At 33.6% G+C, this 16,225-nt stretch overlaps 3 protein-coding genes across 7 annotated transcripts; 1 reads left to right on the top strand and 2 right to left on the bottom strand.

Moving 5' to 3' along the window:
• Positions 1 to 108: 108 nt before the first annotated feature.
• On the bottom strand, positions 109 to 3,323 carry LOC114374468 (probable amino-acid racemase). Its single transcript, XM_028332108.1, has 2 exons — positions 2,314 to 3,323; positions 109 to 560 (listed from the first exon to the last, which is right to left on the bottom strand). The coding sequence occupies exons 1-2, from the start codon at positions 3,019 to 3,021 to the stop codon at positions 279 to 281; spliced, it is 990 nt and encodes a 329-aa protein (XP_028187909.1). The 5' UTR covers positions 3,022 to 3,323; the 3' UTR covers positions 109 to 278.
• Positions 3,324 to 5,360: 2,037 nt separating this feature from the next.
• Positions 5,361 to 6,652, top strand: LOC114373763 (embryo-specific protein ATS3B-like). Of its 5 annotated transcripts, none has more exons than XM_028331298.1 (4): positions 5,361 to 5,503; positions 5,658 to 5,780; positions 6,093 to 6,206; positions 6,419 to 6,652. In XM_028331298.1, exons 1-4 carry the CDS (start codon positions 5,489 to 5,491, stop codon positions 6,596 to 6,598), a joined length of 432 nt encoding a protein of 143 aa, XP_028187099.1. In that variant the 5' UTR covers positions 5,361 to 5,488; the 3' UTR covers positions 6,599 to 6,652. The 5 variants fall into 5 exon arrangements, with proteins under 5 accessions (XP_028187099.1, XP_028187100.1, XP_028187096.1 ...); XM_028331299.1 differs by having other exon boundaries at positions 5,364 to 5,503; positions 6,099 to 6,206; XM_028331295.1 differs by having other exon boundaries at positions 5,365 to 5,503; positions 6,353 to 6,652.
• Positions 6,653 to 7,440: 788 nt separating this feature from the next.
• LOC114376191 (nuclear pore complex protein NUP93A-like) lies at positions 7,441 to 15,945 on the bottom strand. Its single transcript, XM_028334163.1, has 15 exons — positions 15,718 to 15,945; positions 15,129 to 15,220; positions 14,554 to 14,620; positions 14,232 to 14,291; positions 13,653 to 13,742; positions 12,498 to 12,767; positions 12,107 to 12,202; positions 11,829 to 11,960; positions 11,368 to 11,421; positions 11,196 to 11,279; positions 10,942 to 11,028; positions 9,965 to 10,867; positions 9,285 to 9,466; positions 8,498 to 8,789; positions 7,441 to 7,841 (listed from the first exon to the last, which is right to left on the bottom strand). Exons 1-15 carry the CDS (start codon positions 15,814 to 15,816, stop codon positions 7,764 to 7,766), a joined length of 2,586 nt encoding a protein of 861 aa, XP_028189964.1. The 5' UTR covers positions 15,817 to 15,945; the 3' UTR covers positions 7,441 to 7,763.
• Between the last annotated feature and the right edge of the window lie 280 nt (positions 15,946 to 16,225).

The raw sequence follows: 16,225 nt of genomic DNA on the forward strand, positions 1-16,225 counted from the left end.
TCCCTATGTTTTGCGTTTTATTTTCTGGTTTTATATGTTTGTCATAAGTACTAACACCAAATTACAGATATGATAGAAAGTTCTTCAAGCTCAAATAAGGCTGATTTGTGCATGAAAACAGAAGGAATACGTGCTCTAATACTCAACATACATCTTTGGCATAATTACAATAATGTTATTGAATACAGGCATTAATGAAATGAACAATATCAATGAAATCAGAAGAATCTTGATACATAATTAATGAAATACAATAGTTGCTTTCTTTCTTTTGTTGTTCATGTATTTTGCCCAGAGGATTTTACCCATTTGATAGTTGATCTGGCTAATGCATCCATTGGATCAATACATTTCTTGATAAGAGGATCATCTGGGGGCAAGAGGTCCCGCATATCATCAGAAGCCAGGATAATAAAATTTGCTGCTCTCACCAAAAGAACTTGAAGTGCAATTCTCAATAGATTGCATGCCCCTTCCATGTCCTTTCTGTTCAAAGCTTCAATTGCAGGTATTAATGTATGCTCCATTGTTGCTCTATCAGGCAGTACAACGTCAAATCCCTGAACACAAGTAAATAAGATCAACAGCTATCAAAATTTCTATTGCTCATCAACCCAATTCAGCACAGTCTTTCAAGAATTGCAGAAAAGGTAAAAAAAAAAAAACTAGTGCATTATATATAAGTATGTACTTCATAGACAACTCCTTGTTCATAAATAAGAAAATGGCAAAATTGGAAAAATCAACAAAAGAAATAAAATTTGCATGTGCAGAGGTGTAGAAATACAAAATTCATTACGACATATTGACAAATGCCATTCAGAATTTTAGCAGCACTAGTGAGTGGTAACTCACAGCAGTGAAAGATGTAATAGTCTAATAGAGCTGTGATTGAATAAGGATGTAACCAGGTAGAATTCTTTCAATGTTCATAATATCAAACATGAAGGTTTAATAATACTTTGTATGCCCAGAGATTATTCTTCATATAGGAAAGATTTACTGATGAAACTAAACCAAAAGAGAAGAAAACGTCTGAAGTAGTGCTCACATTAAGGTTATGTAAAACATTTATGAAGTGTATGCTGTATTAAAGCATATCCTGTCATTCCTGTACTGGATTACAAAGGAAAGAATAAGATACCGTACTAGATTACTAAGGAAAGATTAAGTGATAAAAATTCCCTCCTACTGTGGTTGTTTTTGTGTCCAACTGCCATAATGAGCAAACCAATACTAAACTACTGATTCATTTGAACCAACAACTAGAGATTAAATATCGTATTCATCAAAGTTTAATGATCTAGAAGTTCTTTTTGACACAGGAAATAGGTGATAGGTTTACGGAGGAAACTGGATCTTCATGAATATGAAAATGAAAAACACTGTTCCGGTGTTTTTGTTTTGGCATATGAGAAATGTTGTTGGCACTTGTTGAATAAAGTTAAGAAACAAGTAAACAATACAAACAAATTATCTACTCATTGCAAACATCTAGTCCTATAGAACATAAACAAAACTTCCCACAAGGTACATATATATGGCTTCCCCAAGAAGAAGAAAATGTACATGGATATGAAATTGAGAAAGTCACGAAGTGCTAAAACATTAAATTAGGCATCACATTTGACAAAGTATGAAATGACCAAATGCCCCATCCCTCACACAAATGACAAGATACTTCTCTCTTCCCACCCCTCCTCTTATTTATAGGCAATCTGCCTTAATTCCTTTCTGTCTCGGCCCAACAAACTAATTTATATCAACAATTAATTAACTAACTCTCTAACAAACTAAACTAATAGCCCCTTAATCAAACTCAGGCAACCACTTACATCTATCACATTTCCAATCATAAATGGTAATTGGGAAGTTTCTATAATCTTTGGAAGTAAAAATGAACTGCATTGGGTCTTGGCACATATTATATTACTGCTATGAAATTTTATTATGTTCAGATCTGTAGAAACTCTACCAAAACTGCTGCAGTTATTCAATAATCATAAGAAGCCAAGAAGAATGCAACTAATTTTGAAAGGATTTTATAAAGGTCTGCATCATATAGAGTGTTCTGAAAGTTATAATGTGAAAAAGAAAGGCTGCAACGGGTATTCCACAGAGCAACTACATTGACCTGAGTTGATATATATTATTACATTTAGCACAAGGAGCTATATATCGGGAGAAATTACTTTGTTCTGAAGTTTATTAGAGCATATACTTTCTCTTATTAGCCTAGTGTGTGCAGTAATAATAAGATGCTGTTGATAGTTAAGATAGCAAGGTATTGAAAATAAAACATAGGGAAATTACTTCATTCTGAAGCTTCTCCTTATAAAAACCAGCTGCTAGAGTTGCATTTGTTGCAAGCACTCCAATCCGCAAAGGACTACCGGCTTCAAGTGGCTTTAGCTTAGCTTCCTTGAGCTCCTTGGCAACGCACTCGGCCATGTGAAAAACAGGAACAGAACATCCCTCCGACACTTGTTCATACCAAGAATGTGACACATTACAGGGCATAACTATGCAACTAGTCCCTGAATTCTCAAGAAAAACCCTCTTATTTCTAAGAGTTTGCACGATTGGAGAAGAATCAAGCTTCAAATTTTCTGCTTTACTAGTGCTAGAAACAAAATAACTCCTTTCATAGGACAGAAGCTCCTTACTCAAGAGAGGATCAGAACACAGTACAAAAGGGGTGGAATTAACTCCATCTTGTGAACTAAACTCCACAAGTTTTCTCAAAAATTTGAGAGTGGCATCCACAGACACTCCTCCAATTATACCAACAGCACTTCCCTGAATGACAAAAGGAGCACCCCTCCCTGAATCAAGGTTTGGGACATGAAGCTTCTCAGAAAATTTGCCACTTCCATCTGCATTCAGAATAACTGAAGATGGGGGTGTGGCTTGAACTAGGCACCGCCTTGTCTTGCTCAAGTATCTACGACTAGGAGTAGTTACACAACAACCTAATAACAATGTTTGGAAGGGGTAACTCAAAGACATCACATCCAACATCTCCAATGTCTGAGAAATATTGAGAGTTGGAGTTCACTCTGTCTCTACCCTTCTCTTAGAACTTTTCCAAAATGGTGTCTTATTCTTGTCTCTGAAATTTACATCCCCATTTGAGTTCCAGAGTTTGAGAATCGATGAACAAGAACCATCCTATAGAAAAGCCCTTGTGCAGACATGTGGCTTCACAATTTCACTTCACACCAACCTCATTTCTCAATTCTCACCTCACAGTAAAACCCAACAACATGCTTCTCTTTCTCAAATAATGCACTGTTAGCACACGAGTAAACCGTATTCACAATGCTACCACACTTCTACTAGTACATGTTGGTTCTAATACAATTTTTTAAACACATTCTTTATTAATAATGGGAATTTATTGAAAATTCCCAAAATTTGTGAAAGACACTTCTAAACTTGTAATTTTGTAATTTCTTACAAGTTTTAGTCAATACTCCCTCGAATTAAACTCTTTTCCAATGAATAAAAGAAAGTCCACACAAACTCTTTTGGATTAGTCTATTTTATTCAAAAAAAAAAATATTGAGAGACTAATGTACTATCCATGACTTAAAAGAAATTATTGAAAAAAATCTATAATATCATCGTAAGCTAATGAAAGTTAAATAAGCAAAACAATATAAGAATTTTCAGTGAGGTTACTACATTTTTTAAATTTTATATAAAGCATAATAATGTAACCTTGTAGATGTTTATATAAAATATATTTAATTGTCCTTATTGATGATCTCTGTAGCTTGAAGGTTACTATCAGCGGAGGATGGAAATTGCAATCTATCTATGATGGTTAATAAAAAATAGTAATATTTATGAAACCAAAAATAAAAGTTAAGGGTGAACTGACCAAGGATTTCATTTTCATCATATACCAAATTCCCTTTTTTCTACTAATTCATCAAATGCGAATACCAATACTAATTATTCACAAATGGAGCAGAACAGACAAAGAAGTCGGAAGCATCAAAGAATGTTCTCGCCATGTGCAGCATTAGTGTCACGTTTCACATTGGTTGTATCATTCTCCTTTGGGCCCCGCCACTTGTGAAATAATCAAAATATTCAAATTAGAAAGTTTAGTCTTTACAGGTTGAGATTTTATAAAATAAAATAAAAAAAACAGTTGATATAATACTTTCTCGTAGGCTTCGGAATTTTTACAGAAAAAGATGTCATTACACTTTGGTTGCAGAGATATAAGGTTATCTCGTTAGTTGAAAAAGAAAAAAGATATTTCAAACAAAACTAAGGCATTAACATTAGTTATAAAAAAAAAAATGAACATTTGATTGTCCTGGGCCCGGCCCATCAAGTGTCTCTTAACAGTGGCCTAGATTTACAGTTGATCATTTCTTTTCCACCTATGTTCTAGCCAGTTGACCAAAATAAAAAGTGTGAAGTATTCTTTTACTCCTCAGGTGTCTTTAAATTATCTACTTTGCTTACATTTTAGTCTTCACTATTTTTTTGTTCGAAGATTAATATATGTCATAACTTAGTTTATTAGTTTATTTTAATATAAAGGAGTCTATTGATAGTAGTGAATGGTTGTAAACTAACTTCATAAGGTCACCAACAACTAATTTTAAACATTGCATTATCATTTTTTTATTTTTAATAGATTAAAATATTAAATGATATTTTTGAATGTTTATATCATCAATTTTAATCCTTCATCTATAATTTTCATTTCATATTGTGAAGTGATCTTAAAATTTATAAAAAAAAGTATGTAAAACTAATTGTCGGCCATATTGATAAATATATAAAAAAATTACTTTAATAAATTTGTCTATATTAAAATAGAATAAATTACAGTACACATAATGATTTTTTAAGCCTACAGTATACAATGATATAAACCCCTTAAAGGAAAAGAATGAAACTTTTAAAATAAAATACAATGAAAAATTAATTTAATCATCCCTCGGGAGGAGATTCTAATTTACTAAAAAAAAACTGTGTTTTAGCTAAACCTTTTTATGCCAATAGATTATGCTAGTGTAATAATTTTTAGTATTATGCAAAAAATAAACTATTTGGTTTTTTATTTTTCATTTTTTTCTTTTTATTCCAAATCTCAAGATTAAAGATGTACTACTATTTTTTTTGCTTAAAATAATTTGGAATATAAAAATTATAAATTTATCAAATAAATTAAATTTTATCTAAAACTATATTTTAATGTTAAAAAATAAATCAAATACGGAGATAAATTATAGTTATTAATTCAAAAAGATTGCATCCTAAAATTAATTTTAGACTTAGATAAACGATACTCTAAACTCTAACAATATATGTGATTATTATCATGCCCTGTAAGTAGATGTAAGAAAATGATCTTTCAGCAAAGCGAAGGTTCAACAGTCCACAACCTTTGGTTCTTCCATTAATCCATTAAATACATTAAACTTTCTGAAGATCTAAAAAGTTATATGCAAACGTTGACATGATATCCGTTCTTGTATGTTGGTAGCCATCTCCATTAAAGAACTAACAACTAAACACTACTAAAAAAACAAAATTTCCTTATTAATGCGTAAAAGGAACAAGTGATTTCATTCTCCCATAATAAAACGCGGCAATCCAAATCTAACACCTTGTTCTTTTTCTTGAAGCACAAAACAATGGATGCTCTGAATTTGACTTTAATCCTCACATTTTGCATCATTGCTGCCCTCTCACAAGCAACGCATCATCTAGCCATCAAATCTTCGAAGCTTAACCAAACCCAGCAGCAGGTAAGAAGTAGTTTTCATTAATGCCCTATTTACGTATGAACTAATTAATTAAGCATGCATATTGACGTGAAGAACATAATATATAGGTAGATTAGAGATGTAAGGGTAGTCAAATTTCAAAAAAGCATTTCCATTATTTTTTACCAAACAAATGTTAGTCTGGTATAATGTTAGTTTTATTAACAGAGGACAACATTTTTTTCTTCCATTTTTCTTTAATCATTCAATTCATCTTATATCTCCTACTAAAGCATTTTCATATATATTTTGCACATGACACTAAAATCAAGATATATGAATCGTATATGCAAGTTGCAGCTCGACGAGGGTTGTAGTTACGTTGCCACCATAAAGACAAGTTGCAGTTCTACTTTCTACGCGAGAGGTGAAATCGATCTTATATTTGGTGACGCTTATGGCAATCAGGTTCCTACTCTACCATAATCATATATATGCGTCTCTCTTGCTCTTAAAATCAAGCCAATAAAAAAATGTATATAATAATGAGTAAATAGTAGTAATTGATATTAATTTTATTTGTGTGAATTTGAATTTGATTGATAATCAATCAGGTTTATGTTCCAGAACTGCCTGGTCATTTTGATGATTGTTCTACGAATTCATATGATGTGATACAGCACGGTGCATGTACACACCAAATCTGCCATCTACAGCTATACTGGACTGGAGATTCTGATTTGATACTGGAGACAGTGAGCATATATAACCACCTCGACGACCCTGTTACATTTTACTACCACACTGTTATTCCTCCGGCGGGTGGTCCCTATGGCTTTGATGATTGTCATGATTATTAGTACATCATTCGTTAATATTTCTGGAAGGGCATTGTCTTTTATAATTCAATTATGAAAAACAAAATATTAAATTATTAATTATATTTTATTAGTAACTAATTTTTTTAAAATGGTTCTTATATAAAAATAATAATTAAACTACGTATAAATTTATTTATATGCTGTTATATACTTATTTTATAATGGTTTTTTTTAACGGCCAAACAGTTTTATTAAAGAAGCAATCTTTTAGGATGTACAAGACGTACCCTTAAAGATCCAGAAATACAAGTTTGATTGATCAAACCCCATCAAACCTCTGAAGCAAAATACATGAATTCCAATCCCAAGATCATTCGAAAACTACCAGACCCAACCCCACGCTAACAAGCAAACACAACTGACCAAAAATCACCATGATCACTTCAAACTACACCCATCTTTAACGAGATTCTGGCAAACAGAAATATAGCGTTTATAACCTACCGTTGCCCATCAAAACTCCTCCTAACACGGGACTTTGTTCACCAGATGTAAACAGGCTAGCCCTTGCAGGTATTTATAGCAAAAAAAAATTGTTTATTGCCAATCATTGACATCGAAACTTGCCTCATAATATAGGTGAAATGCTTGAAAAACAAAAACAAAAAAATCCAAATTTAACCAAAAAAAAAAAAAAAAGAAATAGTAGCTTGCATCAGTAACCAAATGCACGTTGATTTTCAATAACTCTACTTTCAATAAGATTTTGATTGTAATTTCTTTAAATTAAAACAAAGAAATCCAAACATATATTAATTTCTAAATCTTCTAGAGCATTTAAGACGAGTGGATATTAATGATACTCCCACCAAAACAAATAATGAAAAAGATGTAAAAGAACATGCTGTTTGCTGATTTGTTATACCATATGCGGAGCGGTTAAAACTTAAAGTAATGTTCTTATTAATACAAAGTGAGCAGTATATTACCAATGGCTAGAACAAAAAGTGGAAAAGTGGAGAGAATATTTAGAACCAGTGTATTTCCTTTTTCTATTATTTCCTCTCAGTATATCTCCGGGCATAGGTGGTGCAGCAGGCACGTCATTAAGACTACTTTACATATGCTACTACTGAAAACCTTTAGCCAAACATATTCTGTTGCCTTTCAAACGTAACTACCATTGCAATCACATGATTTACTTTCACAGCCTCTGCGCAACTCTTTCATACAAATCACGAGGCCAATTCCTCCTTAAATTGTTTGCAATGAAACTTGCAATCTGAAAAGGAAAAAAAAAAAGATTTAGCCATTATGAACATGCTACATTATAACCTAAGCTGACAAGGAAGCTTCATAAGTGCTGGTATAGGGTAACAATACACAAACCATACCCTCCCTCAAAAAGTGTGTAATATTTTCATAACATGTAAATTAAAATTTACCCTGTAGTTTGCTTGATGTTTATTTGTACCTCATTATTGCTTTTTCTTCTAGTAAAGGCAACATATTTTGTACAAAATCAAGCAAATTTTCTCGTCTTTCTTTTCTTGTACTAGTATAGAATTAATTTCATATCCATGATCTATATCCTATATATTTTATACAAAAATCAGAAAACAGAACAAATGAGTATTCACTACATCAGAATGGATTAAGGACAGAGGATAGGAATTTAAGTGCAGTTATCACATACAATAATGACATGGATTCGTATTAAAAGATTAGGACTAATTCCTAGGAAAACTTCAAGATATGAGTTATGTTTTCAACTTGACCATAGATTTTACCATAACATTCGGAAGGCATAAGCTTAGTTCTGTGAGTGCTCCCATCAAATCATTGTTGACAAAGAATAAAGTGAACCATGCTATTTCAACAAAAGCAAATAAAGCAAAGATATAACCTAACAAAACAACGGGATCCATGAGATAATACCTTAGCCCTCAAGGCACGAAGAGATCCATCAGAGTCTGTCACATTATCCAGACAAGTGAGAGCAGTCTTCAAAAGATCTGGAATACAAGCTTGGACATGAGGAGATAAATTTTCAAGCACATCAACAGCAATATCAGGGCCTCGGGGGTCTAAAGGAAGGAATGGAAGTTTAGCAACCTCCCTTAATGTATCAAGATAATGTCCAAGCCTTGCTAATTTGTGAATCGACAATATTGACTCAAGTTGTCGTAACACAGTTTGCTGGTCAAAAACATGTTCTCTCTCTTGAAGCCTGCAAAAAGAATTCAATCGATCATTTTACTGAAGTATGGAATGCTGCTATGCTACATAAAAAAATAACAATAATTTTGTAGAATTGAACTTCTAAAATCATTCTGAGTTGCAGCAACTCAAGCAATAGTCAGGCAACTTGGAATTTCCAAGTCCAACTTCTTAAGAATAACATACTACACCCATGGAATCTGCAAACAAATGCCCAATCCTATGGTGGTACATCTCAATTCACCAGTATGTCATCCCCATGCCCATGCAGCACCTGGACTTCCCAGATATGCTATGCAGAAGCAGACATTTTAACTGCTAGATCACTCCATGATAAATGGTAAGTGTAAAGATCAAAACATACTGGAGTAAAATCATCGCACAATAAATTCTAAATGTGCTAATATATTTCAAAGAATAAGCTGAAATAGAAGAATGCCAATATTACAGATCAAACTATAGCCATTTATGAAACAAGGAAATCAGATAAGAGCTTCAATATGACCTGACATCTGGGTAATAAGAGTATGTCTCCAAAATCTCATTGCCAGAATGGATGAGGCCAGCAGTACGACTCTCGCCATCTAATCTTCCACGGAAAAGGGCACAAATAGCTTCAGAGAGGCACTTATTGATGGTATCCAGTGCCGTTGAGAAGGAACCCACTCTCTTCTGAATTTCTATAGACTGAACCAAAAACATCCAGCATTGGTAAAAGCAATATTATGGTTAGACAAAAACCCAGTAATCCACAAAAAAGAATGTGAAACAAGGAAAAAAGAGAGGTAATGAAAAAATAGAGGCCAGAAAAGGAAGTATGGATGACTGGATAACATTATTGGAAAGATAAATCTAAGAGTAAAGACACAACAAGAAAAATAATTGCAATTTATATGAAATAACACATATTAAACTTTGAAAATAAATAAGTGAAAAATATCCCTGGATGCATTAAAGAATGATTTAGCTTTGCACCAGAAAAAAGCAAGTCTAAGAGGTCAAATTAAAATAAGGTTAATATCAGAATGAAGTGCTGCCCCACTCTCTAGCTACATCTAGAACCTGATTATGGTGTGTAAGATAACCTTATCAGGTTATAATTTGGTTATGGCAGATGAAGGAATTCCTTCTTTTCCTATTTTCCCCCCTAAATTAAAATGGTAGTATAAGAAAGAAAGAAATCACCTTGTCATACATCCCAGCCTCCTGACACTGGCATGCAGCTTCAATTAAAAATTGTTGCCTTGCTTTTGGATCAGTCACAAAACGTCCCAATTCACCTTCTTCTCCCGTACCTCTTGCACCAAGTAGAAGATATATGCCTCCATCCCTTAACAATAGTTCAGTTAGAAGCTGCTTCACCATCAAATTTCTCTGCCTTTGTTGATCAACATTACCTCTACCAGTCCAAGATAACTCCCCCCCGCCCACTGCTGCAGCAGCTTGTGCGAAATATTCTAGGGCCATTTGGAGATCACCAAGACGCAAATACATAGATCCATACTGCCTGATAATGGTCGACACTTCCGCATAAGCATCCATCACTCCTAACTTTTGCCCAGAACCAGCACCTTCAGAAAGGACCCCATGATCAGCTAGCACAATTGATAGGTGGGCAGCATCAATGTTATATCCTTCATCTCCTGCTTCCTTAGACAAGTATAATACAGCTGGAAGCAATTGAATGCTTAAAAGCAAGATATAGGGATATACCAAAGGATCTTTTCCATTTTTTGTATAGTACGAGGGCTCAAATTTATTCAGGTAACTTTGCAAATCATCCAAACTGTACGGAATCAGACCATCACTTAGAACAATGGATGAAGGTCCACTAGGGCAATCCCGCACAGCTGACAATTTGAACCACAAGAAATCCTCTATTGTACTAAAGAGACTTGGCTGATCTCTAAGCAGGCGATCGATATGCCTTCGAGAACCTGATATGATGGCATACAGAAGTAACTTTTTCTTGTCATATGCAGTACGACCTACCCGGTCACCAGTTCTCAACATTCTTTCACATTCCTCCGATGCAGCAGTTGCAATCTCTTCTGGTACCATCCCTCCTTTATTAATCCACTCTGTGAGCTGTCAGAAATAAGTAAATTGTTAAGAAAGATTACATCATAAATTAGTAAATAAGTAGTAACCACAGTATGTACCAAAGGAGCAAATTGATGTGAAGTACGTGAAGATTGGGCAACATTTCTTGCTTCGTCATAATAACCAGACCTCAGGCAAAAATATATCTGTCACCAAAATAGTGCAAGCTTAGCCCATCAACAATATTATTAATTTCAAGAAACAAAAAAGGAATTAGGAATATCAGTGAACTGAGTCAGACCAAGGAAAAATACAACAAAGAAAACAAATAATCTAGTATAGCTGATTTTATAATCAGACAAGCATCTGAAACCTGCTGCCATGTGGTATCAACAGGAGGCTGCCGCCGAGCATCGCCAGCATCAAAATCCAGTACACCATAATCCCTCAACCGAATCTACACAGCAATAACTAAAATCAGGGGTCTTTTGAAAATTACATGCATGGCATTATTTATAAGACACATTTTTCAAACCGAGACAAACCCGAAGGAAGGCGCGGATTCTTTGCAAATTCCCAACACCACCACCAAGAGCAGCCTACCATTACATAAAAAAGCAAGCAGAAATTAAGTGTTCATAACAAAAACAAATTCATGCATGCTCTCTTATATGAAATAAAGAACATCAGAAATAAGCAAAAAAATTGAGAAAAGCTTGCAAAGTATCACTATTTCTTGAAGCATGTCCCTCAAAACCATGGAATGCAAACATAAGAAATCCAAATGTAGATTATCAACATTAAGTCATTAATAAATAAATAAACAGGTATAAACAACGGTTTGTAAGATAACAATTGGCTCAAACAACACAAAATCCTGTCTGCTGTCTTATATTAATAAAGAACCCGCAATGGGAAGCCAGAGATTCTGGAAGCTTGACAAAGTTTTTTCTCAAAAAAGATCCCTCAAAAGCATAGCATGCAATCGCAGGGAGTAACAAATTACTTGTGCAGGATGACTTTGTATGGTATCCATGATGTATTTCTCATGTCCCCATTCAAGGTGGCGTCTTGCACCAATAATCAATGACATCCTTTTTGAAACACATTGCACGGCTGAGTCCTCACCCATCAGCATCTGTTTCAATGAGCTAAGTTATATAAAGAATAAATAAAATATTTTCTAAGTCACAGACTCATAGGTAGCACAATAAAAAGCTGTATGCACAAGTTATTCTTTCTGTTTTGTCTATTAACATAAAAGTATACAACTACAAGAACAACCTGAACAAGGTGCCATATCTTTCGCATTGTTACTGACTTTCCACCACTAGCATCAATGCCCAAATTTTCATATGCACCTTTGAAAGCTGCAGCAGGCTAAGAGCCATAAAAAAATAATGAAAATTAACTTACTTACATGCATGTAAACACAGGTTAATATTGCTTTAGGGAAGATAGTATGGCAAACATCTCAAAAACATATAATGTGCTATTGTATATCCAAAATGAAGACTGGACATGATATTGAATTAAAAATTCAAAACATCAGTTTCATGCCAATTAATATTTGATCACAAAAGGCTTGACTTTTAAACAGGCGCACAACATAGAATTCAATCCGATATAGAAATCTCATTATAAATATAAGAGATGGAGAAACTAGGGAACGTACTTTAAATGGTGAACCAGCCTCCCTTGCTTTATTCAGTTTTTTCACTACCTCGGCATAGACAGATGCCTTTTTCTCCACAATAGGTCTGCCAGTCAGAGAAACAATCTCCATGCTAGGCATACCAGAAGAGACTTGTGAAGTAGAAGATACAGACACAATTTGACCCGGTAGGGTACCCACATTGCTGTTAGCAGCAATGTTTGTCCTAGGTAATGTTGAAATTCGACTTAAACTCTGAAGGAAATCACGCTTTTCTTTTTGCCAATCCTCCTGTCAAACAGTAAATTCTACTGAGCAGCAAGGAAGCTGAGTCACACAATATCAAGAAGAAATAAACCTATCTTAAAATATAATAATGGTAAAATACTCATCCCAATTAAGCAATTGCAGCAAATATGAAATAAAATTATTTACTCACTTCACTATGCTACTTGATTTCATATGTGAAGTTCCACAGACTAACCTAAGCATGTTCAATAGGAAAGCAATCAGCTAAAAGGGATGCTTTTGTTTGTGAAAGTTAACCAGGTCAGCCAACCTAATTGTCATTGTTCAGACTGTTAAAAACTATTAAGTTGTATGAATTGAACAGAAGGACAGAAGTATTTATTTTTCCTTATCTTTTTACTTTCTATTTGTCTTTATTTTCTAAGAGAAAATGATAAATTTTCACAGAAAGAGTAAATAAGGATTACAAAGAAGGTTCTTCACCCAAAAAGGAGATATCCTCATTAACAAAGACAAAAAAATAAAACATGGAAAAAATAAGCAATCCTATTAATAGAATAAATATATCCAATCCCTTTGTCATAATCAAATCCTAAAAGCCATAAAAAATCTAAAGGTATTTTTTATTCAAGGCATTTCACTACAACTTAACAAATAAAAGAAAAGTAAATATAACTATATAGGACAGATTTATTATTTTCAGCAATGCAAGGGAAATATAAAAACACATCAAATACGCAAAAAAAAAAGGTTTACTAATACTATGCCAAGGATTCTTATTTTGGTAGTTTTATGAATTTATAGCTTAGCCAAGGCCTACTGCAAAAGATATCTCCAGTCAAATATGAAAAGAAATCAAACCCCAAATTACAAGATAATAGAAAACATAATAAAGGATTATACCATAAAAGACATCATTACACTAACCTCTAATACTTTCATCATATAATCATTGAAACTCCTGAGATTATCCTTCTGAGCTTCTTGGACAGCAGAGACCATCGCCATTTCATGAACCTGAGAGGAAAACATAGTAAACAATATTGTCACAATTCCATTCGAAAAGGACTAGATGTACAGTGTAAGAACATTTTCTTGATTTTCTATAACAAGTAAAAAACTTCACATACAAACTGAATACTTTTGCTTAGAGAACAAAGGGGGCAACAGACAAAGACAAAAGCAGCATTTAGATACAACAATCATGCCACAATACCGTGCTCATCTGTGGAAAAGTAAAAACTGTATAAAAATGAAACAAATCATAATTTACATCAACAAAGGATAGCTCTTCAACTCTGATAATAGGCAATATTGTAATGTAATGGAAGAATTCAAAAAACAAAATTCTGACAATATATTTGAATATATATAGGAACAAATATTTCTCACTGGTTTTGTGAACATTGGATGGAAAAAATACAAACAATAAATAGAGTATTTTGTGTCTCATACTGATAAAAGTGATCCAAATTGAATCATTCTAATGTCTAAAGTGAAAATTACCTGCTGCAGATACTCTTCAACGCTTGTTGCCTCAACAGGAAAAACATCCTCAAAAGTTGTCTGCAAAGGGGGAAAAAGAAAAGATGTGGCATCAGCAAGAATTATGTACTAGAGAGAGCCCCAACAAAAACAACTAGGCATGAACTTTCAAGGGAAACTACATTTGCTAACAAACAAGTTATATCAGGAAAACAACTAATGAGGCCTATCATGGAATGCATAAAATATCTACCCAACAGGCAAAAAGTAGAATACTTAATAAGCCAATCAAAGCGAAAATGTTCAATGTAAAAAGTATACAAAATTTGATATTAAGTAGTACCTTCAGTTCAAATGACTTCAGATCCCTTGCAAGCTGCTCTGCATTTATCCCCTCACGAGCAAGGAGCCTGTCCATGCAAAAGAAATAAGAAAATGACCATAATACTTGACTATGTGTAATCATTTTATCATGCACTTTCTACTTTAAGAAAAATGATGGAAACCCATCAATTTTGGGATGTAAGAAGACGGTCTCCACTCATCCTAGTAAGAAAATGTGAAGTTAAAGAGGTGCCCCTTTAGAAAGGGCTAGAGGGAGACCAAATGAAACACAATGGGAATTGGGAAATGGGATACTGTTTCAGAGGATCAAGTTAACCATGGGGCTTCATGAATGCATGATACACGATTGAGTTTGGGTGAAATGAAAATCTAGAATCCAAGTAGCCAACACCATTTGGCGGCAATAAGGCTAGGATAAGAAGTACAAATCTTACTAACAACTCAAAGCACTCCAACTAGCCATAAGTTAATTTAAAAATTTTCATAATTTCTAAACCGTATGTGATTAAATAATTCATACATAATAATAAAAAAAAAAACTTGCAACAATAAAAATTCATAACCAAAGAGTACCTTGTTGCAGCAATAGATTGAGAAGGTGCTTCAGTCCTTACTGTCTTGGATTTAAGCTTCTTGGATAATGCTTCCAGTTGATCTAAGTTCCTCTGAACAATGTAAAAAGGTGAATTCAAAACCAGAGAACCCAAAATCAATATTTAATCAACATTTATTTCTTGTTTATTAAATTAGTGACAATTCTGACTGACAGCAAGCAATGCTTATCCATTAACTTGGTCAAATGGAAGTTATCGTTAGTTCACAATTGAAAGACACTTATACTCAGTCTCCAGATTCATTTTATGCATTAGTAACCAGAGTTTCAATGTGTTCCAGTACCCAACTGAAACACCACTTAATGAGAAAAAATACATCTAAAGTCAAGGCAATTTGTTCTTCTTGGCGGAATTTTCCATAGCAACTAAAATAAAACAGTGAAAAATTGATTTATAGAAAATGAAGCATGTGGCAAACGGTAATTGTTTTGGAGGAATATTAAAAGGAACAAGTAGATTAGGCGGCATTGGTACGAAATTGACAAATAAAAAACGAAGATGAAATTGTAAAGTAAAGTGAAGTGAGTTAGTTGGGAAGAGAAAGAAACCTGAAGTGGAGGGAACTGAGCAGAAGGAGCAGCTTGTTCGAGAAGCTTGGTGGAAGAATGTAGCAGATCAGTCCAACTACCCAACTCTTCGTTCGCCATCTCTCTTGAGCTGAATGAAGCTCCGCGCAAGGAAACGCTCTTAAGCCCTAAAATTTGAAAAGTAAGGTTCGGTTCTGCACAACGGGGATGCACACCCAAACCGACGGCTTTTTTCGGACCGGGTTGGAACTTGGAAATTGGAAATTTGAAATCACCAAACATTCCCCATTTATATTTATGTATTATCTAAATAATTTCATAAAAGTTATTTTTTTAGAGTATTAGATAATTAAAAAGTAGTAGAATTATCTAATTTTTAAAGTAAGTATTACAAAATTAATAATTTTATTATATATAATATGATGGTAGTGTCAACCATATTTACACATATTTAAAAATAAATGATAATGATAAAGTTCACTTTAAAATCGTAAAAAAAATTCACTTTATACGGAAAAAATCTACATTT

The sequence above is a fragment of the Glycine soja genome, chromosome 11 (assembly GCF_004193775.1).
Source record: "Glycine soja cultivar W05 chromosome 11, ASM419377v2, whole genome shotgun sequence".
In the NCBI taxonomy this organism is placed as follows: Eukaryota; Viridiplantae; Streptophyta; class Magnoliopsida; order Fabales; family Fabaceae; genus Glycine; species Glycine soja.

Bases quoted from the DNA above. Each gene is read 5' to 3' on its own strand.
- LOC114376191 (XM_028334163.1), bottom strand. From the start codon at position 15,816: ATGGCGAACGAAGAGTTGGGTAGTTGGACTGATCTGCTACATTCTTCC. The intron at 11,029-11,195 runs GTTTCAGATGCT...TTTTGGTGACAG, and splicing joins TTGATACCACATGGCAGCAG to ATATATTTTTGCCTGAGGTC. The intron at 10,868-10,941 runs GTACATACTGTG...TATTTCTGACAG, and splicing joins CACATCAATTTGCTCCTTTG to CTCACAGAGTGGATTAATAA.
- LOC114373763 (XM_028331295.1), top strand. The intron at 5,781-6,092 runs GTAAGAAGTAGT...CGTATATGCAAG, and splicing joins TTAACCAAACCCAGCAGCAG to TTGCAGCTCGACGAGGGTTG. The intron at 6,207-6,352 runs GTTCCTACTCTA...ATAATCAATCAG, and splicing joins GTGACGCTTATGGCAATCAG to GTTTATGTTCCAGAACTGCC.
- LOC114374468 (XM_028332108.1), bottom strand. From the start codon at position 3,021: ATGTTGGATGTGATGTCTTTGAGTTACCCCTTCCAAACATTGTTATTA. The intron at 561-2,313 runs GTAATTTCCCTA...ACTTGTGTTCAG, and splicing joins AGGAGAAGCTTCAGAATGAA to GGATTTGACGTTGTACTGCC.